Source organism: Antrostomus carolinensis, unplaced genomic scaffold (genome assembly GCF_000700745.2).
Source record: "Antrostomus carolinensis isolate BGI_N321 unplaced genomic scaffold, ASM70074v2 scaffold19766, whole genome shotgun sequence".
NCBI classification, from domain to species: domain Eukaryota; kingdom Metazoa; phylum Chordata; class Aves; order Caprimulgiformes; family Caprimulgidae; genus Antrostomus; species Antrostomus carolinensis.
This window is the reverse complement of record NW_010322715.1, coordinates 1-27,277: the sequence shown is the minus strand read 5'-3', so window position 1 is coordinate 27,277 and position 27,277 is coordinate 1. Positions and strand designations below refer to the sequence as shown.

The following is a 27,277-nucleotide window of genomic DNA, read 5'->3' as shown; positions in this document are numbered from 1 at the left end:
CAAAAATGTCAATCAATCAGAAGAGATTAAAAAAAAAAAAAAGATTTCAACTTTTTCATTGTTGATTAATACTTAACATGTAACAAACTTCCAGCTCTGATTTGAAGTGCATACAAAAATACACAGCATAACAACATGGCAGCAGATGGCATTGACTATTCTGGATGCAGACAGAAATGAGTCAGAGACAGTGTAGGGTTATCGGCTTCAGTGTGATACAGAACAAATACAAAGTTGGTAAGCCTTTCAGTTCACAAGAGAGATGCATCTCAGAGTCTCATTCCACAACTGCTTTCTACATATATTCCAGAAAGAGTGGACTGGAAGCTCTGTCGCTTTTCATTTCCTTTAAAATGTACTGTTGCACTGGACAACAGATGCTACTTGAAAAGCAGAATTTCTGTTTCTCAGCAGGCATATGTCCATGACAAGCTATAGACATTTTATTACATCTTTCTTTACTATTCTTCTGTTGATTTCTGACACCTTCAGAAGGTATCTTCTCTTTGGTACTGAAATAATGTTTATTCTAAACCAACGGGGTTGGCCAGTGGGGAAGGAGGTTGGCAGAGCAAAAGTCTCCAAAGACATGCATGCACTTGTGGTTATGTGACTAGGAAGTATTCTGCCTTCCTGCTTCCCCTGTAGAACAGAAAGCTGAGCTATGGCAAGAGGAAAAACACTGCAGCAGAGCCAGCACTGGAGAAGTCCAGATTTATTCTTAACACAAGGTGGCTGTGGGCAAGGCTATCTTTGCAGGAGACTTCTATGTGGAGGAGGAACACATGAATTTCATATAGTAAAGGGGGACTGGGGAAGAAATGGCAAACACCAAGAATGCAAGGCTTAAGGATTTTCAGGAGATCAGCTTGACAGTGAAGCCCCGCTGGAAGTCTGCTGAGAGCCAGGGCTGGCTTTGTTACACTTGCTCCTGGGAAGAAGGCAGAAGAAGACAGCATGATATTTTGGCACTGGAGGCTGAACTACACCACAGAAGTGATAGTGCAAGTGTGTGTGTATGTAATATGAATGTTTGAGAACACTGAAAAGTAGAGCAATGTAAACATTTTGATTGTGGCTGAGACAGTATGGGAAGAAACTATGGAACACAACCCTGTAAAACCTGAGGAAACACCCCACTGACCACATGGAAAACATTACATTTATACTGCTGTCTTGGGTCAGGCCTTAAGAAATAACATTCTATCAACATATTACACGGGAAAAGACACAGTATTTATGTCTGTAAAGAAGAAAAATTACTTTAAACAAAATATAGTATAAAAAAATAATATTCACATGTATTTCTTTAAGAAATGGGCAGAAACTTCTGTATCACTTCTGTACAATATTTGCTTAGTAACTACTGGATTAGATTTTCTTAAAAGAGATAAATTTTATTTAATAAAAATATTAGCTCATATTACCGTGCTTTGTCCTCCTTCCCCAACACAATATACACGTAAGCGATAGGAACAACCAGGATTGAGTCGGTCACACACATGTTCCCTGGCAACTCCACTGTATATTGTGTCCCATTTGTTTCCTGAAAGGTTAAGAATAAGTGTGCAATGAATGAAGGTGTAATTTGCTACACTTCAGTACTAGCCACAGCAGGTATCCTGGCATCACTCAATAAGTGTGTGCCTGATATTTACAAAAAAAATTAAGTCCTGCTTTGAGTTTTCTGGAAAAAGATCCAAGCATTTAATAAAGGAAGTTTCCTAGGTAAATATGTGTAGATCTGCAGAAGTCAAGTATCTTCCTGATTTGGTATTCACATTAACTAAGAGAGAATTTACTTTTTATGAAGCAGTTATTACTGGGCCAGCAAGCACAGTCAAATATCATAACCAAATAAACAGGAAAAGATACAAAAGCAAAAGTTTCCACAGAAAAGAAACTTAATTACAACATTCATTTTGCGGATTGTGATTACAGTTTACAATTGATAAAGCTTGTTCCTGTATTCTTGGATGACGCAGCACCACCTGAACTACTGGTTTCACTCTTTGCTGTCCAGACAGATTCTTAAATCAGAAACTCTTTAGCATTCTCTCTCTCTTTTTAAGAGATTAAGTAGGGAACTTGGAGACTTTTAACTAAATCTCCAACAACTCAATGCATCACAGAATTTGGAGGCCCAGGAATGAAACATAATGCACAGCTCACTAAATCTGCATGAAAGGCTCGGGTAAATCATTCCAGAAGTGACTTAATGTGAACACATGATGGAGTAAGGAAAGTGACAGATAAAGTATCAAAAGATCCACAGCTGAGGCCCCTGACAGGGCTGCCATTACAATCTGGTGACAGTGTGCTGTCTTGATCTGACGCAGCACTAGAGAAGTATAAACTTTCATTCTTGATGTGACTGTTTTTCTGAATTTAATAAGGTTACTGAAAACATCTAGATTTTTATATAATTTAGCTAGGTAGCTTTATGTCCAGTTTAGAAATACTGTTAACTTTACTTTTTTTGTCCTTTCATACAGAAGGCAACAGTAGAAACAGTTAGCCCAACTGCATCATTGTTCTCCTTTAAGAGTGATCAACAGAGCACTAGCTTTTCTTTCATCTATCACACATCCAACAAAGCTATGTGGCCCTGTCTTCTTGCCCTATAATGTCTGAAATATGTAATTTAACTTCCAAAACAGACTACATCTAATTAGTAAGTTAAACATCTCTTTTGATAGTTTTGTGGCATCTTCTTTCTAAGCCAGAGAAAAAGAATCTCTTGTATATAAGCATTAAGATCTCTATTTTTTTAATGGCAGTCCCTTGCAGTAACTTCCCCTATCATAATACACATAATTCTACTCTTCCCGCAGGCGCACACAGAAAAAAGAACATGTAAAAAGAATGCCAACATAAGCTCCTACTACTTACCACTTAGGCCTTCAGACATTTCCACAACGTATGTATTTATTGCTGCTCCTCCATTGTCTTTTGGAGGATCTATAAAAAAAAGCAATATTCCAACCAAGTGAGGTAAAGTAAATGGGTTTGTAGCTTTTGGGGAGAATTTACAAAAGGCAAAATCAACAGTCAACTGGAGACGACTGCTTATTTGTACAGAGAGGATCCTAGCTAGCCATAGCATCCTAGTTCAGGACAGCCACAGATCACTCAGATTCTCCACTACGTGGAGCTGCCAGCTCACAACCCTATTGAAAACTCTACAGATGAAGAGTGACAAGTGAATCAGCCACCTGGGAGATGCCAGAGCAAACATTTCAGTTGGTCTGAAGTGCCTTGGAAGGCTACCTCATTATGGTTTCAGGGACATAGATCCTAATGGTCCTGTAATTTGGAGTGCAGATTTTCATATAAGAATATTTCAAAATGATTTAAGGACAGGACTTCAAAAACGTAAATATTTTGGAAAAGAACAGAAGTCAGGAGTACTACACTGAAAACTTAATCTCTAAAATTTTCAATACATCACTAGAAATTGAGTGCACTGTCTTCCCCGATACAGTATTTGTGTAGAAGGTACAAACCTACAGACTTATCTTTGACATATAATCCTACTGCTCTCTCAGAGCTGACTTAAGAGAACAGTAGAATTAAAATAATGGGGAAAATCAACATTTTGGACAGATATAAAGACAGCACGATACTTCAATACAGAAGGGTACTGCTGCTGTAACATTACATTGTGTATGTGCTGGATGAAATGGTGTTGGCTCTTAGGCAAGGGTTACATATCGCATCACAGCTGCTAAATAAAATGAGACTTATTATATGGAACATAGTGCTTTTTTGGCTGGAAGATAACAAATTACTGCAGATGAAAAATAAAACTATCACATTAATTATCACTTACTGAAAAAAGAGAGTACTACTGTTCAAAATAATGACTATTAAAGGTTTTATATATAAATATATATTTTAGATAGCTTTTGATTTACAAATTAGGTATTTCTAGTAACTCCATCCATAAAAAATCAAGTATCGGGCCCTGATGTAGGGGCTGAGTACTGAGTTGTTGAGTACTACTTATAATCTACAAGTGACTTTCTTATTATTAATGCAAAAGAATTAAACACACTATTAAACAGAAATAGGCAAGAAGTTTAATTACCTGTGACAAATAAAACCTTTAACTGTTTGATTTTTTGTTAAAGTACTGTATCACACAGTACTGTGTCACCTTCTCCTATTTCACAGCATAAGGCTAAAAACACCTGAGCCTAAGAAAAAGTTTCTCAGGATCCTTAGCGGAAAAAAACCCAGTTAGCTATCAAAACCAAACACTTTGAAGAGACACACTGAACCTGGATCCTCTCTTTTGATAAAACCTCATAATTTCATGGCATCAACTTTTTATGCCAGAGAAACAGACCTTCTTAGTATACAAATTAGCACTACTGTTTTTTTAATTATTGCAGTTCCCTGCAATAACAGTCCCTACTACAATCTGCATATTATTCTTCCCATGTAATTGCACTACTATATTGCCACCCTAAGTATTTTGAATCAATATTTTTCTTTTAGTTCCATGAAAATGGATTATAATTGCTCAGCTAACTGAAGTGTTACTGAAGTAAAACCTGGTCTTCTATATACAAATATATATATATATACACACACACACACACACATATATATGTAAATATAGAAATATATATGACAAGAGGACATACTCTAAACAGAACTAGACAACAATCTTACCCCAGATTATTTTAAAACTCTGTGCATGAATTTTTCCTTTCACTGTGGGTTTTGAAGGTACTCCAGGCTTGTCTGGACAAGTTATGTATTCTACTGTCTCACTTGGACTGCTTTTCCCTTCTGAGTTATAGGCAATGACCTGCAAATATATAAAACATATTATAAACAGAACAAACACACTGGCTAGTGGTACGTTATTCACTGTTAATGGTAAGGGTCAAATTAATTTATATGCATGCTTAGACAGATCGCTACGTAATAAATTATCACAAGAACTAAAGCTATTATATATCTTTATTTTACATTTTCATTAGTCCCATAGTTAGACAATCACTACACTGAAATTAAAAATTCCTGCAAATTGCCAGCAAAAAAACGAAAAAATCTTTAAAAAATCCCAAACCTCTAGTATTTGTGAAGCTGAAAAAAAAAATTATTTCACAAATCAAATAACCTTCCACATCACCCAAATGTCAAATGTTGGTGCATAAAATTAGGCTTCCACTTAGGACACTAAGAGTTGTCTGGCTGTAAAAGGTAATCAGGACACGCAAATCTCAGTGACATTAATAGAATCTGTGGGTTCTCAATGTAGCACAAACCACTTTATTTCAAATCAAGGATCTGAAAAATTGTTTTTTTAAAACCATCTAAGATACTCAAATTACATAGGTCTAAGAACAGCTCTTTTTTATCATGTTGCACAATTTATTGATAATGAAATATATGCATGAGAAAAAATCTTTATAAAAGCATGAAAACAAAATAGGATGAAAAAGACATACCACAAAGAGGAACTTGGAAATATTAAAATTTTAATTGCAATTCCCTTCCCATGGAGGTAAAAATATTTTCATGTAATAAAGAAAAGAGCAAAAGGTGATGTTTTACTAACTGCTAAAGACTCTTGAATAATTGTGATGAATTAAGTAGAGCTCTCAAACAACTATAGCACCTTCTCTTAAGGAAATACACTCAAAGAGAAAAAAAAATGTTTATATGGGTGAGTTATATTAACAACAACTAAAGTGATATAAACTCTTCAGTTCCAGGGAAACTTATGGCAAATCTTGTCATGGAAGTTATTTACAGGCACATGAAGGACAAGAAGGTAATTAAGATTTATCAAAGGTAAATCATGTTTGTCCAACCTGAGTGCCTCCTATGATGAAACAACTTGCTCAATAGATGAGGGGAAAGCTGTGATTTTAGTTTGACATCGTCTCCCAAAACTTCCATGTAGACAAGCTGGTAAGATATAGACAGAACAGATGGACCACAAGATGGGTATGGAAAACCTGACAGAATGCCAGTCTCAAAGGGTGCTGGTTAATGGTTCGAAGGCACATTAGTAGCTATTCATGAGTGGATTTCCTCAGCAATCAATACAATGTCAGATACTACTCAATATCTTTAGAAGTGATCTGGATGACAGGAGTGAATGCACCTCCCTTGTATATGACACCAAACTAGGAAGAGAGAGAGATATTCTGGAGAGAAGAGCCACCATACAGACTTTGACAGGCTGGAAGATTGCATCAACAAGAACTGCATGAGCTTTGACAAATGTAACTATAAAGTCTTGCACCTGGGATGGAACAATTCCAGCAGCAGTACAGTCTGGAGTCTGACTTGCTAGTCAGCTTTTTTTTTTTCAGCTCTGCTGAGAAACACCTTGGGATTCTGGTGGAGAGCAAGCCAAACAAATCAGCAAAGCGTCCTGGCAGTAGCAAAGACAAATTTTTTTTATGGGCTGCAAGAATTTAGCCAGGAGAACAAGGGATATGATTACGCCGCTTTACTCAGGACTTCTTAAGCCACGCCTGGAATACTGTGTCCAGTTTTGGTCCTCCCAGTTCAAGAGACACACTGGGAAACTGAAGAGAGTCCAGAAGAGGGCCAGCATGATGATTAGAGGGTTGGAGAACCTGACACAGGAAGAAAGGTTGAAGAACTTGGGTTTATTCTGTCTAAGAAAAAATAAGTTTCATTCTAATCACAGCCTTCCAATACCTAAAAGGTAGTCAGAGATGAAGATACTGTCTTCACAAGGACCTATGATGACAGGACAAGAGACAGTAGGCACAAAGTGTGTTAGGGAAAATTCTATCTGGATATAAGAAAAGAAACTAATCACCATGAGAACAGGCTGCCCAGAGAAGTGGTGAAATCTCCTTTGCTGGAAATACTGTAAGTCACAGCTAAAGAGGGCTAGGACAGGGTTGACTTGCCTAACCTAAGACCCTGCTTTCTACACAAGTTTGATCCAGATGATCACCAAAAATCCTTTCCAACCTAAACTTTTCTGTGATTCCAGGAAAACAAATTGCTGCTATTCTTTATTTTCTAGTTGTGCTTGCAGTTAGTTTACTACATTTTCCCACTTATTCCTAGCGAAAAGATAAACAACATTAAAAAAGGGGGTTTTTTTGCTTTTATATTTGTTTTTAAAACGAGCAGAATCAAAACAACAGCAGTATTGTTAGCACAGATTAAGAAAAGAAAATGTGAGCTAATGTCTCTCAGACATTAAGTCTCCTGATACAATTTAGAAGATTAACAATCATATGGTTATCTTTGTGCCCTTACAAATGAAGTTAAACAGGCACAGTTAACATTTACGTATTATAATAAGGTTTCAAATGGTTATAAAGCTTCATTCAAAAGCCTTAAGGAATATTACTACTAATTAAGTCTTTCCCCTGTATAATAAAAATTAAAGACCTGATTAACACAACATTGGTTTTTTCTTTATGCCCTGTGAATGAGTGAACAGAGACTTCAGTTTACTGTTTCATTAAGAAAAAGAGGGTATAAACATTGATTTTTTTAATTTTAATGAGCAACCTGGGATAAGTTAACTAGATATTTAGTAGTAATGTGTATGATTAACATGTAGGATTACTTTCAAAAGAAGACTGTGATCAAGTCCTGCAAAAGCTAGTTTCACGGTAATTAGTGTTTCTTTAGTTTAAGTTCATGTGTGGTCATAACAGTGCTGGTTTGGTTCAGTCCTCGGAATACAAGGTATATTTTAAATTATTTAAATATTAAGTTATGTAAAATAACCCAAGCAATATAAGATTAATTCCCATCATAACCTTTTCTGCTTAAGAAAGTAATCATACTCAGAAGTGCAATATATCTGCTATCATTGGAAAAAGAGTATTTATACGTTTTACTCAAAACCAACCAACCCACCCTTAAACTGCTGCCTTTCACACTGCAAAGAGATGCTGCTCTTCAGCACCTGTCCTGGCCCAGAGATTGATGTGGGTTGAGCCCTTGCAAGAGGCCACAGCCCAACCCTTCCTCCATCACTGCTGGGTTGACACATGCCTTCGTCATAGCTACTTGATCCTGTAAGCTGGGGTCCAGCTATGCCAGAGGCAAAGAAGGTATTGAGAACCTCTGCCTTATTGGCACTGTTAGTAACTTGCTTCCCTGTCCTGTTTAGCAACAGGCCTATATATGTCTTCCCCATGTTTCTGTTTCCTGCTCACATATCTGAAGAACTCTTTCTTGTTGTTCTTGACATCTTTGGCCAATTTCAGTTATAGCTGATCCTCAGCCCTCCTGAGTGCATCTCCGCCTGTCCTAGCAAGGTTGTTGTAGTCCTCAATGGCTATTTGGCTGCCTTTCCATAGTTGGCATGCTTCTTTTTTATGCTTTTAACCACACCCATAAGGTCATTGTTAAGCCAGACTTTGTCCTGAGCTAACAAGTTCAGCCCTCAAGACTTATTAGAATGGGCTCAGCACCATAGTAATATGAATTACTTACTAACTTGGGCTCAGTGCTATGCTAGCACTAACAAATGTTCTTTTGATTAAAGTTGGTCCCTACCTCAACAGTTTCAGACATGTTTAGAGTCTAAAGAATCCCATCACTACACTAAGAAATATTACCTGTGTATATGCAACACAGAAGCCAAATAAAAAACCCCAACTGTTAAGAACATTGACTTATGACCTGGAATTTCAAGGTACATGCAACTGCATTATGCCTTTGCAGAGGTTCTTACTCCTGCAGAGTCAATCAATGAAGCGGGTGTTCAGATCATAGTTTTAAGAGACTGAAATTGTAAGAAACTGGCATCAAATTTGGTTTTCCCTAAAAAAGGCCCTCCCCACCTCCAAGTCAATCTCAGGCTACTCTGGTGCAAAAAAACCTCAAACCAAATATATGAAGAAAACTTACCCTAAATTTGTATTTTGTACTACGCCTCAAATTCTTCACTGTGTAGGTAAGGTCGTCACCATCATATTTTGGCTTGAAACCATATCCCTGCAGAATTAAATAATTAATTAATAAACCTGATAATTAATTAAATTATTAAATTATTAAATTAATTAATAAACCTGAAACACTGTATTTGCAGATCAGACCATGTAAAATACTTCACATAGATCATTGTTGCAGACTGTAATTGTTATGCTCCTCTGACAAAATATAATAAGTGCACCTTTATTGTGTAAAGGTAAGATTTTTTTTTTTTTGAGAGGGGAAAATTAATTAACCAGAAGAGGAGAAAAGTATAGTGAAGAAAAACATATGCAGTGTCAACAGAAATTATACCTAATACTTTCAAAGGACACAGGACTCATTTTAAAACAAAGGTGGTTATGCTGAAATGACATTTAGAGGCACCACACTTCATGATGCAACTACTTTGATCCAGCTGTTAAAAGGCTTAACTTTCACATGCAAATTCATAAAATCAAAAGTAATTTAAAAGTCTCTGCAGGATTGGGGCTTAATAACACTAATAACAATTACTGTCACAATAAAAAGGAGAAAGCTGTGTGGCTTGGTTACAGCAATGCCAAGTCATTAGCTTAATTTCAGAAAATACAGTTCCTTGTAGAATATTCTAGCAAATGTAATAATTGTTACACTTAATACAATAATGTATCAAACACACACATTACAGTCTTTTTTCTTATTGAGAATAAGTATTCTAAACTTACTGAGTTCTCATCCTCCATCTCTAATATATACGAGATTCCTTCATCTGATGGTGTTCCTGAGGGTTTTGTCCACTGTAGGGTTAACCAAGTAACTCCAGCATTAATCAGCAAAGGACTTGCTGGTGTGGTTGGGGCAGTGCCTGAGGTATGATACAGGACTTCTTCACTAAAACCACTGTTTAAAACAGACAGTAGGTAAACTAACTAGACACAACAATTAATATCTACAAAAATATAATTCTTACTAAGCACAGCTATGACAGTTTCGTGGACACGCGCACAACTGGAAATTGCAAGCTGGTACATGCAGATGACTTAACTTGTCCGTGAGTCTGTCAGTAATAAAATGTCTGAACAAGGTTAACAAGTTCATAATTGAAAGATTCCTTTGTATGATATAATTACATTGTTTTGCTAACCAAAACATTTTGCTTTTTCATATTAATTCATTATTCTAAAACAGCAGAGCTCTACATGCAATAATGTACAAATACCACAGTGTCCTTCCTATTCAAATGAAAACATGAAGACATAAAAGCATATATGGGAAGGCCTCAAAAACATTTTTTGCTTCCCAGGCAGTGATTATGTGCTTCAAGAATACCGTGATGTACTCGTTTCTCTAGTGCTTCAGAAACTAATAAAATAATAGCCTCATTCAATGATAAGTTACTTTAAGAGCTGCCAGTATGAAAGTCTTATTGCAGAAGAAATGAAATAGAGTGTACACCAGTGAATCTCCCAGCACAACTGTTAACCTTATCTGATGACACTTAGATATGCCTTGAAGTGAAAATACAAGTTAGTTACATAAAAAGACCTATTGTGAAACTGAGGGATACAAAAAGTCAGTTAAGAGGTACTATGCTTGCACAGATGGTCTAACATGTATCCAGGTAGACTGAAAAAACCCCACCTGTTCTCAGCTGGCATTTGCTGCTTCTACATCAGATCTGAGGAAACATGTACAGGCTTAAGAGCTAGTCTGTTTTGTTTAACCATATGAAACTAATGTCAAAGATGTAATTTTAATCTAAAACCTAGGCATTACTTAAGTGAGCATCAGGGAGCCCTGAAAACAAAATTCTCCATCTGGATTAAACAACAGCAGCAGTTAAGTATCTCGAGTCGGAACTTGACTTGCCTGAAAAATCTCAATATAAAGAGATCTCAATTTCACTTTCTGTCTTACTGAACTTACACTACAATAATGCATCAGCTGTAAATTTTGGTCTGCTCTAAAGTCTTTTCAGCATCAAAAAACCCTCCAAAAACTCCCCCAAAACCAGACTTACAGACAACACTTTACCAAGAGTGTTGATATGTCCCAAAGCAGACATGAAATAGTTTGTGAAGCAGAAAGTGAAAAAGTGCAGAACAAGAGAAAATTTTTTAAGTTTGGGGGGGAATAGTAATTTTTTTCCTTGCAAAAAGTCACAAGTGAGAAAATCTCTGAAATGAAGAAGATGTGATACATACAACATACCTACTAAAAATATTTTTAGCATTTTATTGGTAGGCTAGAGAAAGCATGAAGAGAAGCTAGATAAATACTAAGCCTATCTCTACTCACAACAAACTACTGAAGGAATCACCTTACAAGCAGATATAAGGTAAAAAAATCCAACACTTTATAAAGATTTAATATCTTTTCCTCGTTGAACCACTCCAAAAGACACTGAAATAAACTAAAAGAGTTCCAGTGATACCCACATTTAAATGACTCTTAAACAATTCACTTAGAAGTACAAGAATGCTCTCTATCTTTTAAATAATTTTGTTTTTCCATATTTTAGCCACTGTTTCATATGTTGTTAGAATTAAATTTAAACATATGAGTAACTCAAAGATAAAATATCTGGTTTTGTTGGTAAAATTATTTAGACAAAATTCTGTCTCCAGATGCCTAAGGTTCTCAACATTCTTCATATGGTATAATCAGGCACTCTACCCTAATAAATACTATTTCAAGAGACTTCTTAATTAAATAATATCGTAAAGACAATAAAGTGCATCTTTACAAGGCTATGAAATATTGATTTTAAAATCTATTCAGCGTGATTAGTTTAAGAAGGGTACTTAACTGATCAGTGTCTCTTCTACCAGCTTACTCTGCAGGAGTCTAGTACGTGCAGGTATTCCTACAGGGTGTGTCTGCACTCAGATGTAAAAGGGGAACAGGAAGAAAGCCCAAGCACCGGACCCTGCTTAACTGCCAGCTCACTCCCTGCCTTTATTTTTTTGAATAATTCCACCTGAATCTCATCAAGACAAAGTCCAGGAGCAACTCAGAGAACAATTCATTCCAGAAACATAATCTAGAAGGCAGTAAAATAATAAAAACTGTGTCAGAGCACACAAAGTCATCCTAGCCCATTACAGTGTCCTCTGACAGTGGCCCAAAGCAGGTGCCTAAGGAAAGACATCGGACTATATGCAGCGCATTCCCCAAGTACTCTCCAGAGCCTCTCAACACATGCCTCAGATCTCCTGAGCCAGCTGTAGTTTTCACATACAGAAGATTTCTTCTGCTCAGCATGAATGACAAGCCCAGGTCTGGCTCTCTATTCTTTATGCTGTCCTTCAACACGGATCCTTCAAGTACCTCCTTGTGCCAGCTGAAGGACACACAACACACCCGCTCTATTTCATGCTATAAAAACACCACTTTGGCAAGCTGCAGCACAATGCTCATAATTCAAACACTGAATTAAAAAACAAATGCAAAATAGCAATTCTAGGCTGATGGCTAGAAAAGCTCTGTTTTTATGCCATATAGAACCTCAAGGTCCAACTGCTACTAGGTAGTGTGGACACTGGCAGTTTTCTCTAGAGAGGAAGAGCCCTGTTAGTATGACTATTAGGCAGGTTTATTCACTTTGCCTGAAGACCAAGAAGCATTCCCAAGAACTAAAGCACCCAGTAGTGTAATCATAACTTCAGAAACCAGTAATTTGGGGCTTTTTTTCCAAGTTCTTACTTATATTCTCGACTGAAGTCAGATGTCATTCATTCAGCAATTCAAAACAAAGTTTGGTGCTCTATAACTTCTGAAAAGTAGCAATTAATAGTAAGAACGACGTCCTAAGCTTTCATAATAAACTCTAAAACTTCAGAAGAATTTAATGATAAGGCAGTGCCATATTCTGACTATTTCCCAGGACAACAAGAAACTAACAGACACCGAGATAAAGGGACATATCTGAGCAATGGGACATGTCAAAGAGCACAATACAGATACACCTACAGGTGGTAGGAGGGGTTCTGCCAGACTTCCTTCCTGCTCCAGCAGAGTTACTGACACCTCTTTATACTGTCATCACTAGAACTCTAAATTTAAGGAGGGCTGATACACCAGCTTCAGGAACTACTTTAGATCCAGCACAACATCAAAACTCCCTGGAATCAATAGCAGTAGGAAAGCATGGTAGGAGGTACCCCCTGGTCAGCACAGCAGCAGCACAAGCACTGCAGCATTTAAACTATTCAATTCTCGCCCTTTGTCTGAGTCGCTTATATTTTAGCATGATCCCCAGAATTTTAGTATGTTTATTACATCAGACACAAAACCCACAACTGAACTGAGTGTGTGAGTCTCTATAATGTAGTGCTTAGCCAAAAATCCTATTACAAATACGTGCAGTAGGAAACAAGTCCAAGATAGCAACTTCAGTGGGCAGCGTAGGTCTACAAAGACTGAAGCTAAAAACCAGCAGAGCCTGAGCTGATTTCATGTGAGATCAGCTGGGTTGTCTGTGCTTGTGCTCCCCATTCTAGGGGCACCGTGTACAAAAGTCTGAGCAGGCAGAGTCTGGCAGAAGTAGCTATACTAACTCTTTCTAAGAGGGGCTGAGATCTGTAGCATCTATATGGTAAGTATGCACATACGTTCTGGTTGAAGTCTGTAGCCGTACCATGCCTGAACAAAATGCATCATGCTGGGAATCACAGAACAGCTGAGGTTGGAAGGAACCTCTGCAGGTCATTTTGTCCAACCTCTCCTGCTCAAGCAGGGTCAAGTGGTTCACAGTACACAGGTAATCTGCAAACTGAATAATCCAATCACATACTGTGAATTAACTACACAGTTGGACTACACGATCATTGCGGGTCCCTTCCAACTGAATTATCCTATATTCTATATTCCATTTCTTTCCAGTTGGACAAAAGACTTGTTTCTTCATGTGTTTTTCCTAAACAAGCACATACATGCATACATATGCATTCCATATTTATGTACATAATAGTAATATTTACCTCATTCCCATGTCATTTTTGGCTGCTAGCCTAAAGGTGTACCCCATTGCTGGTGACAGTTTAGTAATCCTATACTGCTTCTGTTGCCCATAATAACACTGGCAAAATTCTCCATTTCCTTTTCCCTAAAAAGGAATTAAATTAATCACATTATTCACCTTATTACATATGTGTCCATCAATTAAAGTAACACACAAACATGAAGTAAACTTTTTCTTTGAAATGAAACATAACTCAAGAATCTCCCATATAGTGAGGCAGTAGTACATATATTTAGCAGGTAGTAGTACATATATATAACTTTGTATATATATTGAATTAAATATTATATATTTTTCCTTCCTTGCCATTTCCCAGCTCTATGGGGTTGGAAGGAAAAAGCCATGAAGCTTCTACAGCTCTGCCATCTCAGGATAGCTGTCCAGGTAGGGACTGGAAGATGCTTGTGGGTGCATAGCAGATCCACCCTCTTTGTACAAAGGACAAGACTGTTACAGGGAAACGGTCCTTCAGTGTCAGCTCTTCACAGAAGTATTGGACTACAGGTGAAAAAGCCACTATTAAGAGTGGTAGAATCATGTAATGAGGAATTTCCTATTATTCCCCAAGAAAAAAATTGGGCAACAACCATTGTCTTCATAATTCAGGAATTACATATTTCTCACATGCCTCTAGACAGAACTCACACTTTCCATACAGCTTGATGTGCAGAGTCACATACAGTTACTTTTTTAGAAAACATAAAATTAAAAATAAAATAGAATAACTTGCTTACTTCATCCCATTCTAAAAGGTAACTGTGGATTTTAGAACCATTATCACAAGATGCCTGTAACAGGAAAAGAAAAAAATTAGAGCTCTAACTGGTTACAAGACCACTTAAGGAAAAAAGATGCATGTATAGGTCAAATCATGGCAAGACCAGTGAAGGGCAAAGGATGTTCCCCTCATATGACTACTTGACTTGCCAAGACACTCCTACTTCAGTCTCTATCTAATGAATGCTTGTATCCTATTTTTGGTTTAGTTTTGTAACTTAGACCTTGAAAAAGTATTCTGGCAGAAGTATAAAATGCTACAGAATTTTTCCGAGCAGCTAGATTGCAAGTCTGCTTAAATCTCAGTCTTTCTAGACCACTTGATTTGCTTTGAACAAATAAGCTGATGCTCAGTACAGAAAATGGAATTGGTTCCACAGTACAGGAGAGGTCTGGAACCCAAACCAGTGTCTGTCATTAGAGCTCAGTAACTTTATCTGCAAAGGCTCTTACTTTTCTGGGAATCTCTCTTTTTACTCAAGTCCACATTTAACCCAGTACACATACTCTACTGTTCAGTCACAGAACTGCGACCAAAAGTAGTATGTTTGACAAAAAAATTCCATTTCAATGAACTAGTATTTTATTAACAAATCTGAAACAATTCTGAAGCATTTAAAATAGTTATTTTAAAACAATTCTTACCTTCCACTGCAGAGTAAGAGAATTTTTGGTCCGATTAGTTATCCTGGGCAGATTTGGAGTATCAGGTTCACAACTCGTTGTGGTAAAACTCTCTGCTTCTGAAGGGCTCCCCTTTACACAGTTGCATTCTACTTGGACTCTGAAGTGGAAAAGAGCCAATAACATTTTGCTTCAAAATCTGTACATATAGTTTCTAAAGAAAACTGAGTATTCAGAACTAAGTTACTGCCTTGCTATCTTACTATTAAAATGTCACTGTTATAAACAGATAACTGGTGGAAGCATCTTGGTCAGCAGAACTAATGCAAAAGAAGAGTCGTTTACTTTGGATGTACATCATTACCATCACTCAGCTTTAGTCTCACAATTACATTTGAAATACGTCTGTTATTTGCTGTATTTTGGTTGGGAAATAATGGTAACATCTTGCAGGCTCTGTGTGTTGTGGACATATCAATTGATATTACAAATAATTCTTCTCCTACAAGTGCATTCGTCAGATGAGCACAATGAAGCTGTTGATATATTTTCAGAGTACCTTCTACACTCCTTCAAGACCTTGCTGAGTCTGTTCACCCTGAACTTTCCTTTAGGAACGCTATGAATTAACTCTCCATGTACTTCAGAAGAGTGAATTCTCGCTGTTGACTCAAAGAGAAATGGTTCATTTTTCTAATAGCTTTTCTCCAAAATTAAATACAGGATTATTATCTGGCCTCCCTGTGCCCTCTTACTGACCCCCCACAGTTGTGTAGCTATGCCTTGTCTCCTCCTTGGGTGAACATGCACATTATTTTCTTCTGATTCACCTGTTCCTTTGAAAGAAAAAACAAAACCCCCAAAAAACCTTTCCTCTGATCACAGGTGTAAGACCTGTGTTGACTGTTTATGAAGATGCAAAAGTCCTTGTATGTTTTTGCTGCACGAACAGCAAGTCACAAGAAATGTGGCTTTGTAGATTTCATGAACAGGGAGACAGAGACATTTGAACAGCGACTAATGTTGCACACAAAGTTGTTTGTTCTAGCATACAGTTGCAAATATATAATTTGTCAGTTATCTTCACAGATGTGCTTGGATGGCTAACTCATCTATTCCCATGTCTCCTCTATGATGACCACAATTAAGCTAGAAAGAATCTGGATGTAGCCTGATAAAAAAGGACTTGTACAGTAAAAAAAAATTCCTAGGCTTTGAAACTTAACACATTTTCAACTTAAACATCATTGGGTAAAAACAGGAACAAAATCACAGGGAAACACTTGCATATGAAAGAGCTTTACATCAATTTATCGTTAATCCTTCTCCAGAACTTGTGCTGCAGTCCATAAAGTGGCCCAAATTAAATGAGGCGTGTGATGAAGCACAGGCCAAATCTCTTTTCCTTCTGGTTTGGCAACCAGGACAATAACCTGGAATACAGCACTAGGAGGTATGGACGACCTCACACCAAGGACCAGGAATGTAGCTCTTCCATTTGAGCAAATGCTAATCAAGAGACTTATACAACAGAAATCTTCCTCCTCCCTACTCCTGATGTAAAAGCTCATGTGGAAAAAGACACAACATTTCAGACTCCTTTCCTCGCTCAGACACACCTCTGTTCCCTGTGCTTCCTACCAGCTGCATCTAAACTGGTTCTCTGGTCACTACACTGGATTCTCCACATAGTCAGGAGAGGTAAATCCCTCACATGCTGCACATTCAGACACTTCTAAAATTGCATGCTCCACTTGCAATTCTTTCTTGAAAAGGCAGTACTTTTAAGGTGGCTTCACTTCTGCCTTCACAATGCTTTGTATTTATAAACTGCTGTATTCATACTGTTTTGGGTTTTTTTAATCAAGAAATAAGACAAATCTCCAATATGTAAAAAAAGAGGGAAGCACACCTAACCACATCTTTCCAATCCTCTGCTATTTCTTCAGTAGGACACAGCAAAGTAGTAAATTCTGCTACAAGGGTAGAATTACATTTTGCTGGGGGCATCTTTAGTAATGCATATGGGGGCAGATTCATCAGTCTGCTGGTGAAAGTGCTGTTGAGCAAAGTGAAAACAGCATAACCTGACCTTCAGGTGCCCAGCAGTGAGCATGTTCCTGTGCAAGTACCTCTCTCTGCTGCCCATGGGAAACAGAGAAAGCAAGCAGCATCTATGCCTGGCTCAAAGGACAAAAAAAATGTCACTGTTCTGGCATGACATGGAAGTAAAGAGCATGGTGCAACAATCTCCTGCCTTCCAAAACTGACTGAGTGATCAGCTAAGCCAAAAAAGTTGATTTGTGACTCAAAGGAGGGTGAGATGTGGTAAAGAATCCCTGAAGACTTATGCAAATACACAGGTACAATGAAACTTTTAAAACATTTCCACTGAATTTAATTAATAGAGAAGGAGATACTCACTTTGCATGGTAATCAGTTGCTGGCCTGAGATCATTTACAGTAACTTTATTTTCTTCTCCACTGGAAAGAGATATGATTTTGTTTAAGATACTCTTTCAGAATCCCATACATTATAAAATGACACACATCCTCTAACCCATCCACCTAACACTACCGCTAAGAAATACATTTACTAACAGTTTATTTCTGTTACTAAATATGGTAAAATGAAAATGCATTTATTTTTTAATTTTAGGGGCTTCTCTCTTTTGATTCCTGTTGTTTTGCCCTGGTGGTTTTGTTTTTTTTTTTTGTTGTTCTGTTTGTGTTTTTTTAAGAATAATCACTTTCCTTTTTACTCAGTAAGATCAGCTGCATGTATACACGTGTATTTTATTACACAAAAAAACGGGGCCTTTAGAAGCTCAGTTCAGCCTTGCAAAAAGGTTTATCTAAAATTGTAAATGACTGTATATACCTAACTTGTTAGAGCCCAGTAAACAGAAAAGGCACCTCAGTGACATCTCTTAGTCTGCTTTTACTGACATCAACTTATGTTAGTAAAGCTCATTTCTTTTCCTCTAGCTTCCAGGATGGTGATACCCAACTTATGAGTAACGTACTGCTCCTAAGAAATCCATGGAAGGTGACAAAGATAAACTAGCTAAATATAAAGATTTATAATTATTAGAGAGCTCTACATTCTTAATGGTAAGTTTTAGTGTTATATTTCTCTAAGTTACAAAAAACTGACTGAAAACCATTGTGTTAGGAATGAAACAACTGAAGAGTTCTGTTTGTTTTGCTGCTGCTAGAGTTGTGTTCTGAGTAAATCTACTTACTTTATTTCACATTGTCAGACTGTTTCTTACGAAGGACATTTTCAGGGAAGGGAGGGACAACCTTACTGGGAGCAGAAGCAAGAGCTGAAGTAAATAGTTATAAATACAATTTATACTTCTCACTAGTTGTTTATCTCACTACTTGAGAATCCATAGTTTCTAGTGCAGCTGGCTGAAATACAGCTAAGTGGTATTAAAACACCTTTCCCACATCTAAGAACAAAGTCTTTAAATCCTAACGGATGGGAGAGACTTCAGTAATAAAACAGTTCATTGTTTTATTAATGAACTTTCATTTCTACTGAAAAAGAGTAATTTGTTTCAAAACAGAAGTTGCACAAAACTGCTAATTATTCAAACATCCAGACAACAGGCAGATTTTTAATGAGGTTTTAAGCCACATAATTGAATGCAACAGCAGTTAAGGAAAAATAATGAACACCTACACGTATACAGTTTTGTACTTTCCATCTTTTCCGGTATTTGAAATCATCACTTCGTAAATATAAACATCTGGTAGGTCATTCTTGTCGGTGTCTTCTCTGGCATCACTGGATGGAGGGGACCACATAAGCTGTGCTGTTCTTGCCTGAATGTCTGATACCTGCAGAAACAACTTTTGAGACCTCTGCCATTTAAATAATATTGTATATAAATGCTGCTTTGCCACGTAGGACCAAATTACAGAATCACAGAATGTCAGGGATTGGAAGGGACCTCGAAAGATCATCCAGTCCAATCCCCCTGCCAGAGCAGGAACCTAAATGAGATCACACAGGAAGGCGTCCAGGCGGGTTTTGAATGTCTCCAGAGAAGGAGACTCCACAACCTCCCTGGGCAGCCTGTTCCAGTGCTCTGTCACCCTCACCATAAAGAAGTTCCTTCTGAAATTTAAGCAGAACCTCCTGTGTTCCAGCTCACACCCATTGCCCCTTGTCCTATCGTTGGGCATCACTGAGAAGAGCCTGGCTCCATCCTCATGACATTCGCCCTTTACATATTTATAAACATTAATGAGGTCTCCCCTCAGTCTCCTCTTCTCCAAGCTAAAGAGACCCAGCTCCCTCAGCCTTTCCTCATCAGGGAGATGCTCCACTCCCTTAATCATCTTGGTGGCTCTGTGTTGGACTCTCTCAAGCAGTTCCCTGTCCTTCTTGAACTGTGGGACCCAGAACTGGACACAATATTCCAGATATGGCCTCACCAGGGTAGAGTAGAGGGGGAAATAAATAAATAAAAAAATAAAAGAGAAGAAAATCATATACCATTAACACATCAGAGTATTTATACTGATATAATAGCTACTAGCTTTTATAGATCAAGCTGGAAATATAAGAAATGTAACAAGAAAATGGCAATCTTGGGGCACGGGGAGGGGGTGGGATGGGGTTAAGTGCAAAGGAATTTCTAAGTCATGAATGCCACCTAGTGGGCTACACAAAAATGAATAGTACCGTTCGTGAAGCAGAAGACATGGCAAGCATATACTATGACATCAGTAATTTTGTTAAATGACAATGTTTCAGGCCTTTTTTTCTTTGGCACTATGATTTTTTTCAATACCTTCTTGCCAACTCGGTTTTCATATGAGATATACAGAAGCTCAGGAATTTCTCAAGAACGACTGGCATTACTGTAACAGGTACCTAAAGAAACTGCTTTGGTCATTTAATTATGACTGCGACAAGTAGACTCTCCCATTAGATTACAACTTATTTGGTTAACTACCCCAGCAACTTTTATTTTTTTTTTAAATCAGGATATTAACAGGCATACAACTACCTGAGGCTCCAATCTAGTACTCTACTAGCAAGCAGAATATTAGAACTTATCTCATAACGCACTTTGAGCTCAGGTGTTTGTGATGAAGGCATGCTCACAAGGCCCATGTACATATACATATCTATCTATCTACCTATACATATGGGCAACATCCTAAAGAATTCCTGTGGTGATGCTTGCCTGCACAGCCCACCCTTTGCAGAAAGGCCTGAATAACAACAGTTAGTGTGATAGAAATATGAGCATCAACAGTATCAATGCAACACCTCCAACTGTTCGAGAAGCGTTTGCCCCAACAGACTCGCTGTGCTAAAGGTGGCCGCCCTCAGGTGGATTAAATGGTAACTGGGGAATCATAAAGAGACTTCTGAAATGAAGCAGGAATCAGCTTCAGAAGTATAAAAACAGCATGAAAATTCATAACAGGGATGAAAGCTGCTGGAGTAGAACAGAGAAATGATCAAAACATGGCCTGACTCTGTGAGAAATTGCTCTGCCATCACTTCTGCCTCCATCCAGGCCTGATGGGTGCCGTGAGGAGCTTCCCCCCAGTGGGCACAACAGTAGTTTGGGGTGCAGCAGGCACGGACCCACAGCTCAAGTGGGCACATGTGACCTGGTGGGGAGCTTTCTCAATGGCCTGTGGATTAGCAGATTGTAGGGAACAACAGATTTTAGGGAATAACAGTTACATACAAAGCTAAAGCACCCACATCTCCCTAAGGACATGTGCAGTTCGGGGCACCAACGCTCTCAGAAGAGCGGGTGCCGCATGAAACCCACACGTGCTGCAAGGGGCTGGGGATGCTCATATGTCTGTAGGTGAGTGCACAGGTGCGTTCATGTGATTACAAAAGAAGGGAGCCTAGAAATTTGTGGGTGTTTATTAATATTGCACATCTGCTATTGTGGTTTATATGTTGCACCCATCTAATATTTCCAATTATTTCATAAGAAAATTGAAAACATGTTTCATGACATGAAATGGCTAGTTTTACAATATGACTGTAATATATACCTATTTTGGGAATAATTGCTTTTGAAAATCTATTACAAGAGCATCAGAATTAAAATGCTATCTTCACAACTGGTGCTCTTAAATTGCTATAATCTACTGAACTAAAAACCTGAATGGGTTAACTTCAAGAATGAAGCAGAGAGGAGATGACTTACTGGTAACAGACAAACAGAAAGGAGGAAAAAAAGAAACAAGATGAGCCTCAGTGCCTTGGAAATAATGTCACTTAGCCCTCATATAGGACTGTACATCACATCCCAAAAGGGAACAAATGATAGTAAGATTACCCACTGAAGTTGGGTACAAAGCCACTGTCCATCCATCCATCAAGTGCTTGGAAACAATTCAAAGTTTGGTAAGAGAAATTCCACTATAATCTTGATGCAGTCACGAACTACGCTAACAGTAACTACAACCACTTCAGTACAATTTGAGCATTTCTGGAGGTCTCTGGAGCTGTGGGAAGCATCCGGGGTGGCAAAATCTCCCTCTCAGACAATCCTAATCCCTCCTTCCTGGGTTGCAGAATGCAGCAAGGGATACTGAAGGAAAGAAGTGTAGGTTCCTGCAGGATCTACTATGCTCCAGGACTAGTAGGTCCACTGTAAGATGACTGATTCCTATACTTAGCTACCTTAAAGCTGAAATTTTTTTCCTAATGTCCAGGCAGCATCTTTCTTACTACCAGCTAAGTCTACTAGCCCTAGCCACATTATATCTTCTCTTCCTTTCTGTAGTTGTTTCTTATGTATGCAAAGACTGTTAGCATTTGCGTCTCACCTCACTTATCTAAATCTCTGATCATTCTCACTGTTCTTATCTCCTGCTGTTTCTTTATCTCAGTGCTTTGCCCAGAACTGCACATAACATGCCATCTAACACTTTACTAATGCCAAGCCACCTTATACACTTGACAGATTACATTTCTCTTCATACATCTTAGTCTACCTTCTTTTACACCAGAGGAGTAATGAGGTTGGTCAGAGTGAAAGGTGGCATTACATCTTATTGGAACTTTAAAAGATTAGAGGTTTCAACTGTTCAGTACAGAGAGAGCAAGCAGGAAGAGTGGGACTGAGATTGCAAACTACAGAGTAACATAAAACTCACAGGACTTTGACTAGTAAAATTAAACCCCAAGTATTAGTGGAAATCATTTTATATCAACAAGCATAAACAGAGAACAGGGTGAAATGTTCTTTAAGTCTTTGACTGGATGAAAAATTGTTATCCTGAGTTATCCCTCAGGGCAAACATTTGTTAGTCAACTCACATAAACCATCCACAAGCCTTCTAAAATAATAGATGACAACTGTTAACAGAGTAACTGTAACACAATGAAGCAGTATTATGTACCAAGCTAAAAACCAGTGACTATGTACGTTGTTCTGGTTGTTTTACTTTGTATAAACAGAGTATATGACCAAAGAATATTACAAAGAGCTGAACCTTTGCTGTGGCCAATTTGCCAAATCTTAAAAGCAACAGTCAGTGGAACTGAATATGATCAGAAATGCAAAGTGAAAAGTATTCACAGAAGCTGGGAATTAAGGACATCCTTATGGTGCATAAAAAGCTGTAACATATAATAACTATATAAATTCTCTATACATACACATGCACACACATATGTTATGGGGAAAAGGAAAAAATATGTTAGCAAATAAACTACAATTGAATGGAATTTACAAGAGAAGGTAAAAGAGTCAATGAAACAAAAACAAGTAATAGGATTAAAGACAAAAAGATATTAAAAAATAAAATCTATCAGGAAATCTCTAGGTCAGGTACTGCCCTACTACTGGTGGATGTAGAAGTTAGAACTGTAAAATGTAATGGAGAAAAGAAAGAAGCATTTAACAGTTATTTCCATGCTGCATTGGCAATGAGGCAGAAATCCATATCCATCTTATGTAACCCTGTGGCTGGACTAGAAAACTTAACAACCAGCAGCAAAGTCACGGGGCCAGTAGATGGTGCCCAGTGAAACCAAGCGGTCTGCAACAAACCAGGTGGTCAGGTATAAAATGCTGGCTCCTCATCAGTGATGCACACTCACATTAAACCAAGGAACAGCAAGAAGCCAAGCCTAGACTAATAAGCCCTGCTGAAGAGCACGGGGGAGTGAACTACTTATGGAACAAGCATTAAGAAGCAGGTACCCGAGAGCGTACAAGAAGGTGTTCAAGGGCAGTAGGAACAGAACAAGTGGTACAACACTTAACTCTTTGGCAGGAATAAATACTGGAAATAATTTCCAACCCTATCCCTCATACCCCTGAATCCCCCTGAAGCTGTTACCTTTTTCGTTTCTGCAACCCCAGAGAACGGGAGTTGTGGGGTCCCCAAAAACAGAACTCAGACAAAAAGAAGAGAGGCAAGAGGAGTGGAACTGAGTAATGTCAAGGTTTTTCTTCAGGATCTCCACTCTATATGATGTTACATATTTTCTGAGTTCTGGAGCTTTTCAGTAAATTCACATACAGGTATATAAGTATTTTCAACCACTCTCAGTTGCTAAAAAAATTTTTTCACAGCTGCAAGCATTGACAAGAGAGAATCAGAGAATGTAATTTAAGTTCTTTCCAAACACTTGGTACTGCTTTTCAAATTAAACTTCCAGCTAAGAGAATGATTCTTAAAGACAAGTCTAGGTCCAGCTACATTCTTCCTCACAAGACTATTAATAAGGGACTAAAGCAAGGAATGAAAAGATTAAGAATTGCTAAAACTAAGAAGAATCAAGACAGGGAACTAAAACTGGGCCAGGTTGTCTGGAAGGTGAAGGAGAGAAGGTATGTGGCTGATGAAGAGCAATGCTGGGATCTGATGATCTTTCCATCTGACCCTTTTTCCTTCTTCATCTTATTTTCTTTTTATGTCCTTCCTTCCATAAAAGTTTTCTCCTCTTTATTAGTCACGTGAAGTGTGCGTGTGTGAGTGTGTGCACACGTGTGGTGTGGTAAGCTGAAGGCTGATAAAGGATGAAAAGCAAGGTGCCTGATTACAGAGGAAGTAGCAGACCCATGGCAAGCTCCTCCTGGAGTTTCAGTTGCATGGACTTTCTGTAGTTTACAAAAGGGAACACAGGCTGTTTTTACTCAAGCAAGCTGAGTGGACTGAGGATTGAGGTGCAGATTTTTGGAAAAGCTGTGCAAATCCTCACTGAAAGGTTAGGACCAGGGAAGGTCCAAATGACGAAAGAAATGGACATAAGCTTGTTCTAAAATGCAAGACACTGTTGATTTCAGCCATGGTGCTTTAACAAGTCTCTACACAGAGCCGTAGTTTTTCTCTACTTTTCAAGTAAGATATTCCAAAATCTCATTTTTGGTGAGGTTTCCAAAACATCACCAAGTATCTCTCATGCCTAGAGACACCTGGTATGTAAAATTGTTTCCTGAACATTGAAAACTAAACAGTGTTACAGGAAATTGAGAACAGATTTTACAGTAAGAGATGATGTTAAGCAGCATCATCATGTTACTGGCAATGTTACAAGCTTTTTCTATATATATATTTTTATAATTCTGTTAAAACTGAGATTTCAGAGTGAGCAAGAAAAAGAATTCCACATAATAAGTACCAAGATAATTTTAGCTTCCTAAATGTTAATACACCAAAAATTACTTTGGTCATTTACATTTCAGTGACTGGAAGTGAGTTTTCTTCAGTGCAGGAAGTTAAAGATCCTTTCAGCGTGGAGAGAGAAAAGGTGGTGTAACTGTATAAACTAGCAACAGATACATTCTGATTTTATGGGAAACTTTATTTACTTACCACTGGCTTGGCTATATTAGAAAGAAGTGCTTCAAGTGCTTTTGTTTCTTCATCCTTTTCTTAAAAAATAAAACCAAAGCAAACAAAAAGTACCCATGAATATTGTTCAGTGACTTTATAGTGAAACAGCTCTCCAAATTCAACAACTGCACATAGACTAAAGTATGTATAAAAGAGAACATTTGCTAACTTGCATTTATCTAGAGTAACATAAAACCAAAAAAGCTCCCAAATAAGTTGTTCATGTAAAACTATTTCTAAATCTGTCCTATGATCTAATGCAATGCAGAAAGCCTGGTTATCTTTTATTAATATATAACTTTAAACCAAACTACTGCTCTGGAGAACTTAAGCTCCTGGCTGGTATCTCCTACAGATTTCTCTTTGGATGTAGATGCAGTCAAGTTACAATACGTTAAATATGTTATTGCACATCACGTGGAGGATGACTGATAACACTGCTGGCCTGCCTCAACTGCAAGGGCAAACCTCAGCTCAGCCTTCAGATACATCTCAGGCAAAGAATCTAAGGTGTTTTGTTTCAGCTGAAGGTATAGCTGAGCTTTACAGAGAACTCCATGAGTTTATAGAAAGTGTTTTATGTGCTTCCTCTCACACAGTATTAAAATGTTATTATCTCAATAGTATAAGTGAACAGGCTACTCAGTGTTGAAGGTGTGGCCAAGCGTTTTTAATTCACTTAACCTACCTTAAACTAAAAATAAAAAGAAAAACAAAGCCTGATAAAAATCTTTTAAAAACATGTCAAATCTATTTACAACTGTATATTTCTAAGTTTATAACTAACTAAATGAGTTTCTGACTTCTGTTTGTTATTGCAAGTCTAAGTCACAGTATAAAGTTTTCCAAAAATCTCCAGCAATAAATAATTTCGAAAAGTGGACTTTTCCATTTTTCATATAAAATAATTCTATGGAACTGTTGACACAGTTTTCCTAACATATGTGACCAACAGTACATTTTGTCAGTTGTGTCTTGGTAAAGTTAGTTCACAGATAAATACCAACTAACAGAAAGTAAATGGAAGCCAAGACAAATGCCACTCTGGAACTAGAGAGACAAGTACTCATTCAAGTTTGGAGCAACAGTTCCCAACTTCTGAATTCAGGTTTTACCTCAAAACTTTCACACGGTATCATTTACACATGTTTTTAAACAGATCTTTCAGGTTGAGATCTCCTGGTCTTATACGTTTATACATACGTTCTTCACATTCCTTTCGGTTTACAGCAATCTAATACGCATTGGCACAAAACCACCATCTCAAAACAAACTTCGATGAGTTGAGAAAATCATGGTTTGTTTCCCTCAGCATCACTAGTTACAACTCCCTGTTCTGAGAAAATTGTCGCTTGTCTGACGACAAGCCTTTGACATTGTGTTCTGAACCTGAAGTGCTATGTCAGTGACCTGAAACTTGCACAGTGACACACCATCAGATTTGACAATGACTGTATGACCAAGATTGAGTGAATTCAGGCCTTTGATGAGATCACAAGCTTTCCGAGAAATAAAGGTATTAATAATAAACACACTCCCTATGGTACTGTCTTAGAGAACATGAACTCACACGGTCTAGTGTGAGGAACAGTCTTTTTCTATGAAGGCCTTTCAATTATGAGTTGGTAGGGACAGGAATGATGTGAATTTTATATAACAACAGTATCTCTTTTACAAAATATTCCTCTTTAACAAGCTGAATGTAGGTTTCCTGTATCAGACACCTGGTTCTTTCCATGTTTTGTGCAACATCAAGCAGGCCATCAATATTCAGTGATTCCATAACATGTAAGCACGAATAACTCAGGACAAAGCATAATTTTTTTTTTTTTTTAAATAGTGTTATGCAGTATGACTACTAAGATTTGCTCAAACCTATGCGCAGACTTGCATGTCAGTAGTTTTGTTCTCTTAGGCCCAATTGTTCCAATGTGAGGAGCAGGTCAATTGCCCTTAACTGCATTCAATGTAAGGCAGTTACGTGCTACTACCCAACTTCAAGACTGTCAAAGTGTGGTGTTCTATCTACAAATGCTATGCTCAGTCAGACACTGGACTTGCATAATATTATATATATATATA

At 37.7% G+C, this 27,277-nt stretch overlaps 1 protein-coding gene across 1 annotated transcript in view; it reads right to left on the bottom strand.

Annotated features, from left to right (window-relative positions):
* The window catches only part of FNDC3A (fibronectin type III domain containing 3A), a gene marked incomplete at its 5' end in the record, with an annotated part of 37,526 nt that extends 12,077 nt beyond the window's left edge, over positions 1 to 25,449 (bottom strand). Inside the window, 12 exons of the mRNA XM_029085545.1 lie at positions 1,428 to 1,546; positions 2,893 to 2,961; positions 4,681 to 4,819; positions 8,881 to 8,967; positions 9,651 to 9,825; positions 13,908 to 14,032; positions 14,683 to 14,736; positions 15,371 to 15,509; positions 17,774 to 17,833; positions 19,041 to 19,198; positions 25,175 to 25,236; positions 25,426 to 25,449. Of these exons, the coding sequence (XP_028941378.1) occupies positions 1,428 to 1,546; positions 2,893 to 2,961; positions 4,681 to 4,819; positions 8,881 to 8,967; positions 9,651 to 9,825; positions 13,908 to 14,032; positions 14,683 to 14,736; positions 15,371 to 15,509; positions 17,774 to 17,833; positions 19,041 to 19,198; positions 25,175 to 25,236; positions 25,426 to 25,449 (1,211 nt within the window). The remainder of the gene's footprint in view (positions 1 to 1,427; positions 1,547 to 2,892; positions 2,962 to 4,680; positions 4,820 to 8,880; positions 8,968 to 9,650; positions 9,826 to 13,907; positions 14,033 to 14,682; positions 14,737 to 15,370; positions 15,510 to 17,773; positions 17,834 to 19,040; positions 19,199 to 25,174; positions 25,237 to 25,425) is intronic.
* Between the last annotated feature and the right edge of the window lie 1,828 nt (positions 25,450 to 27,277).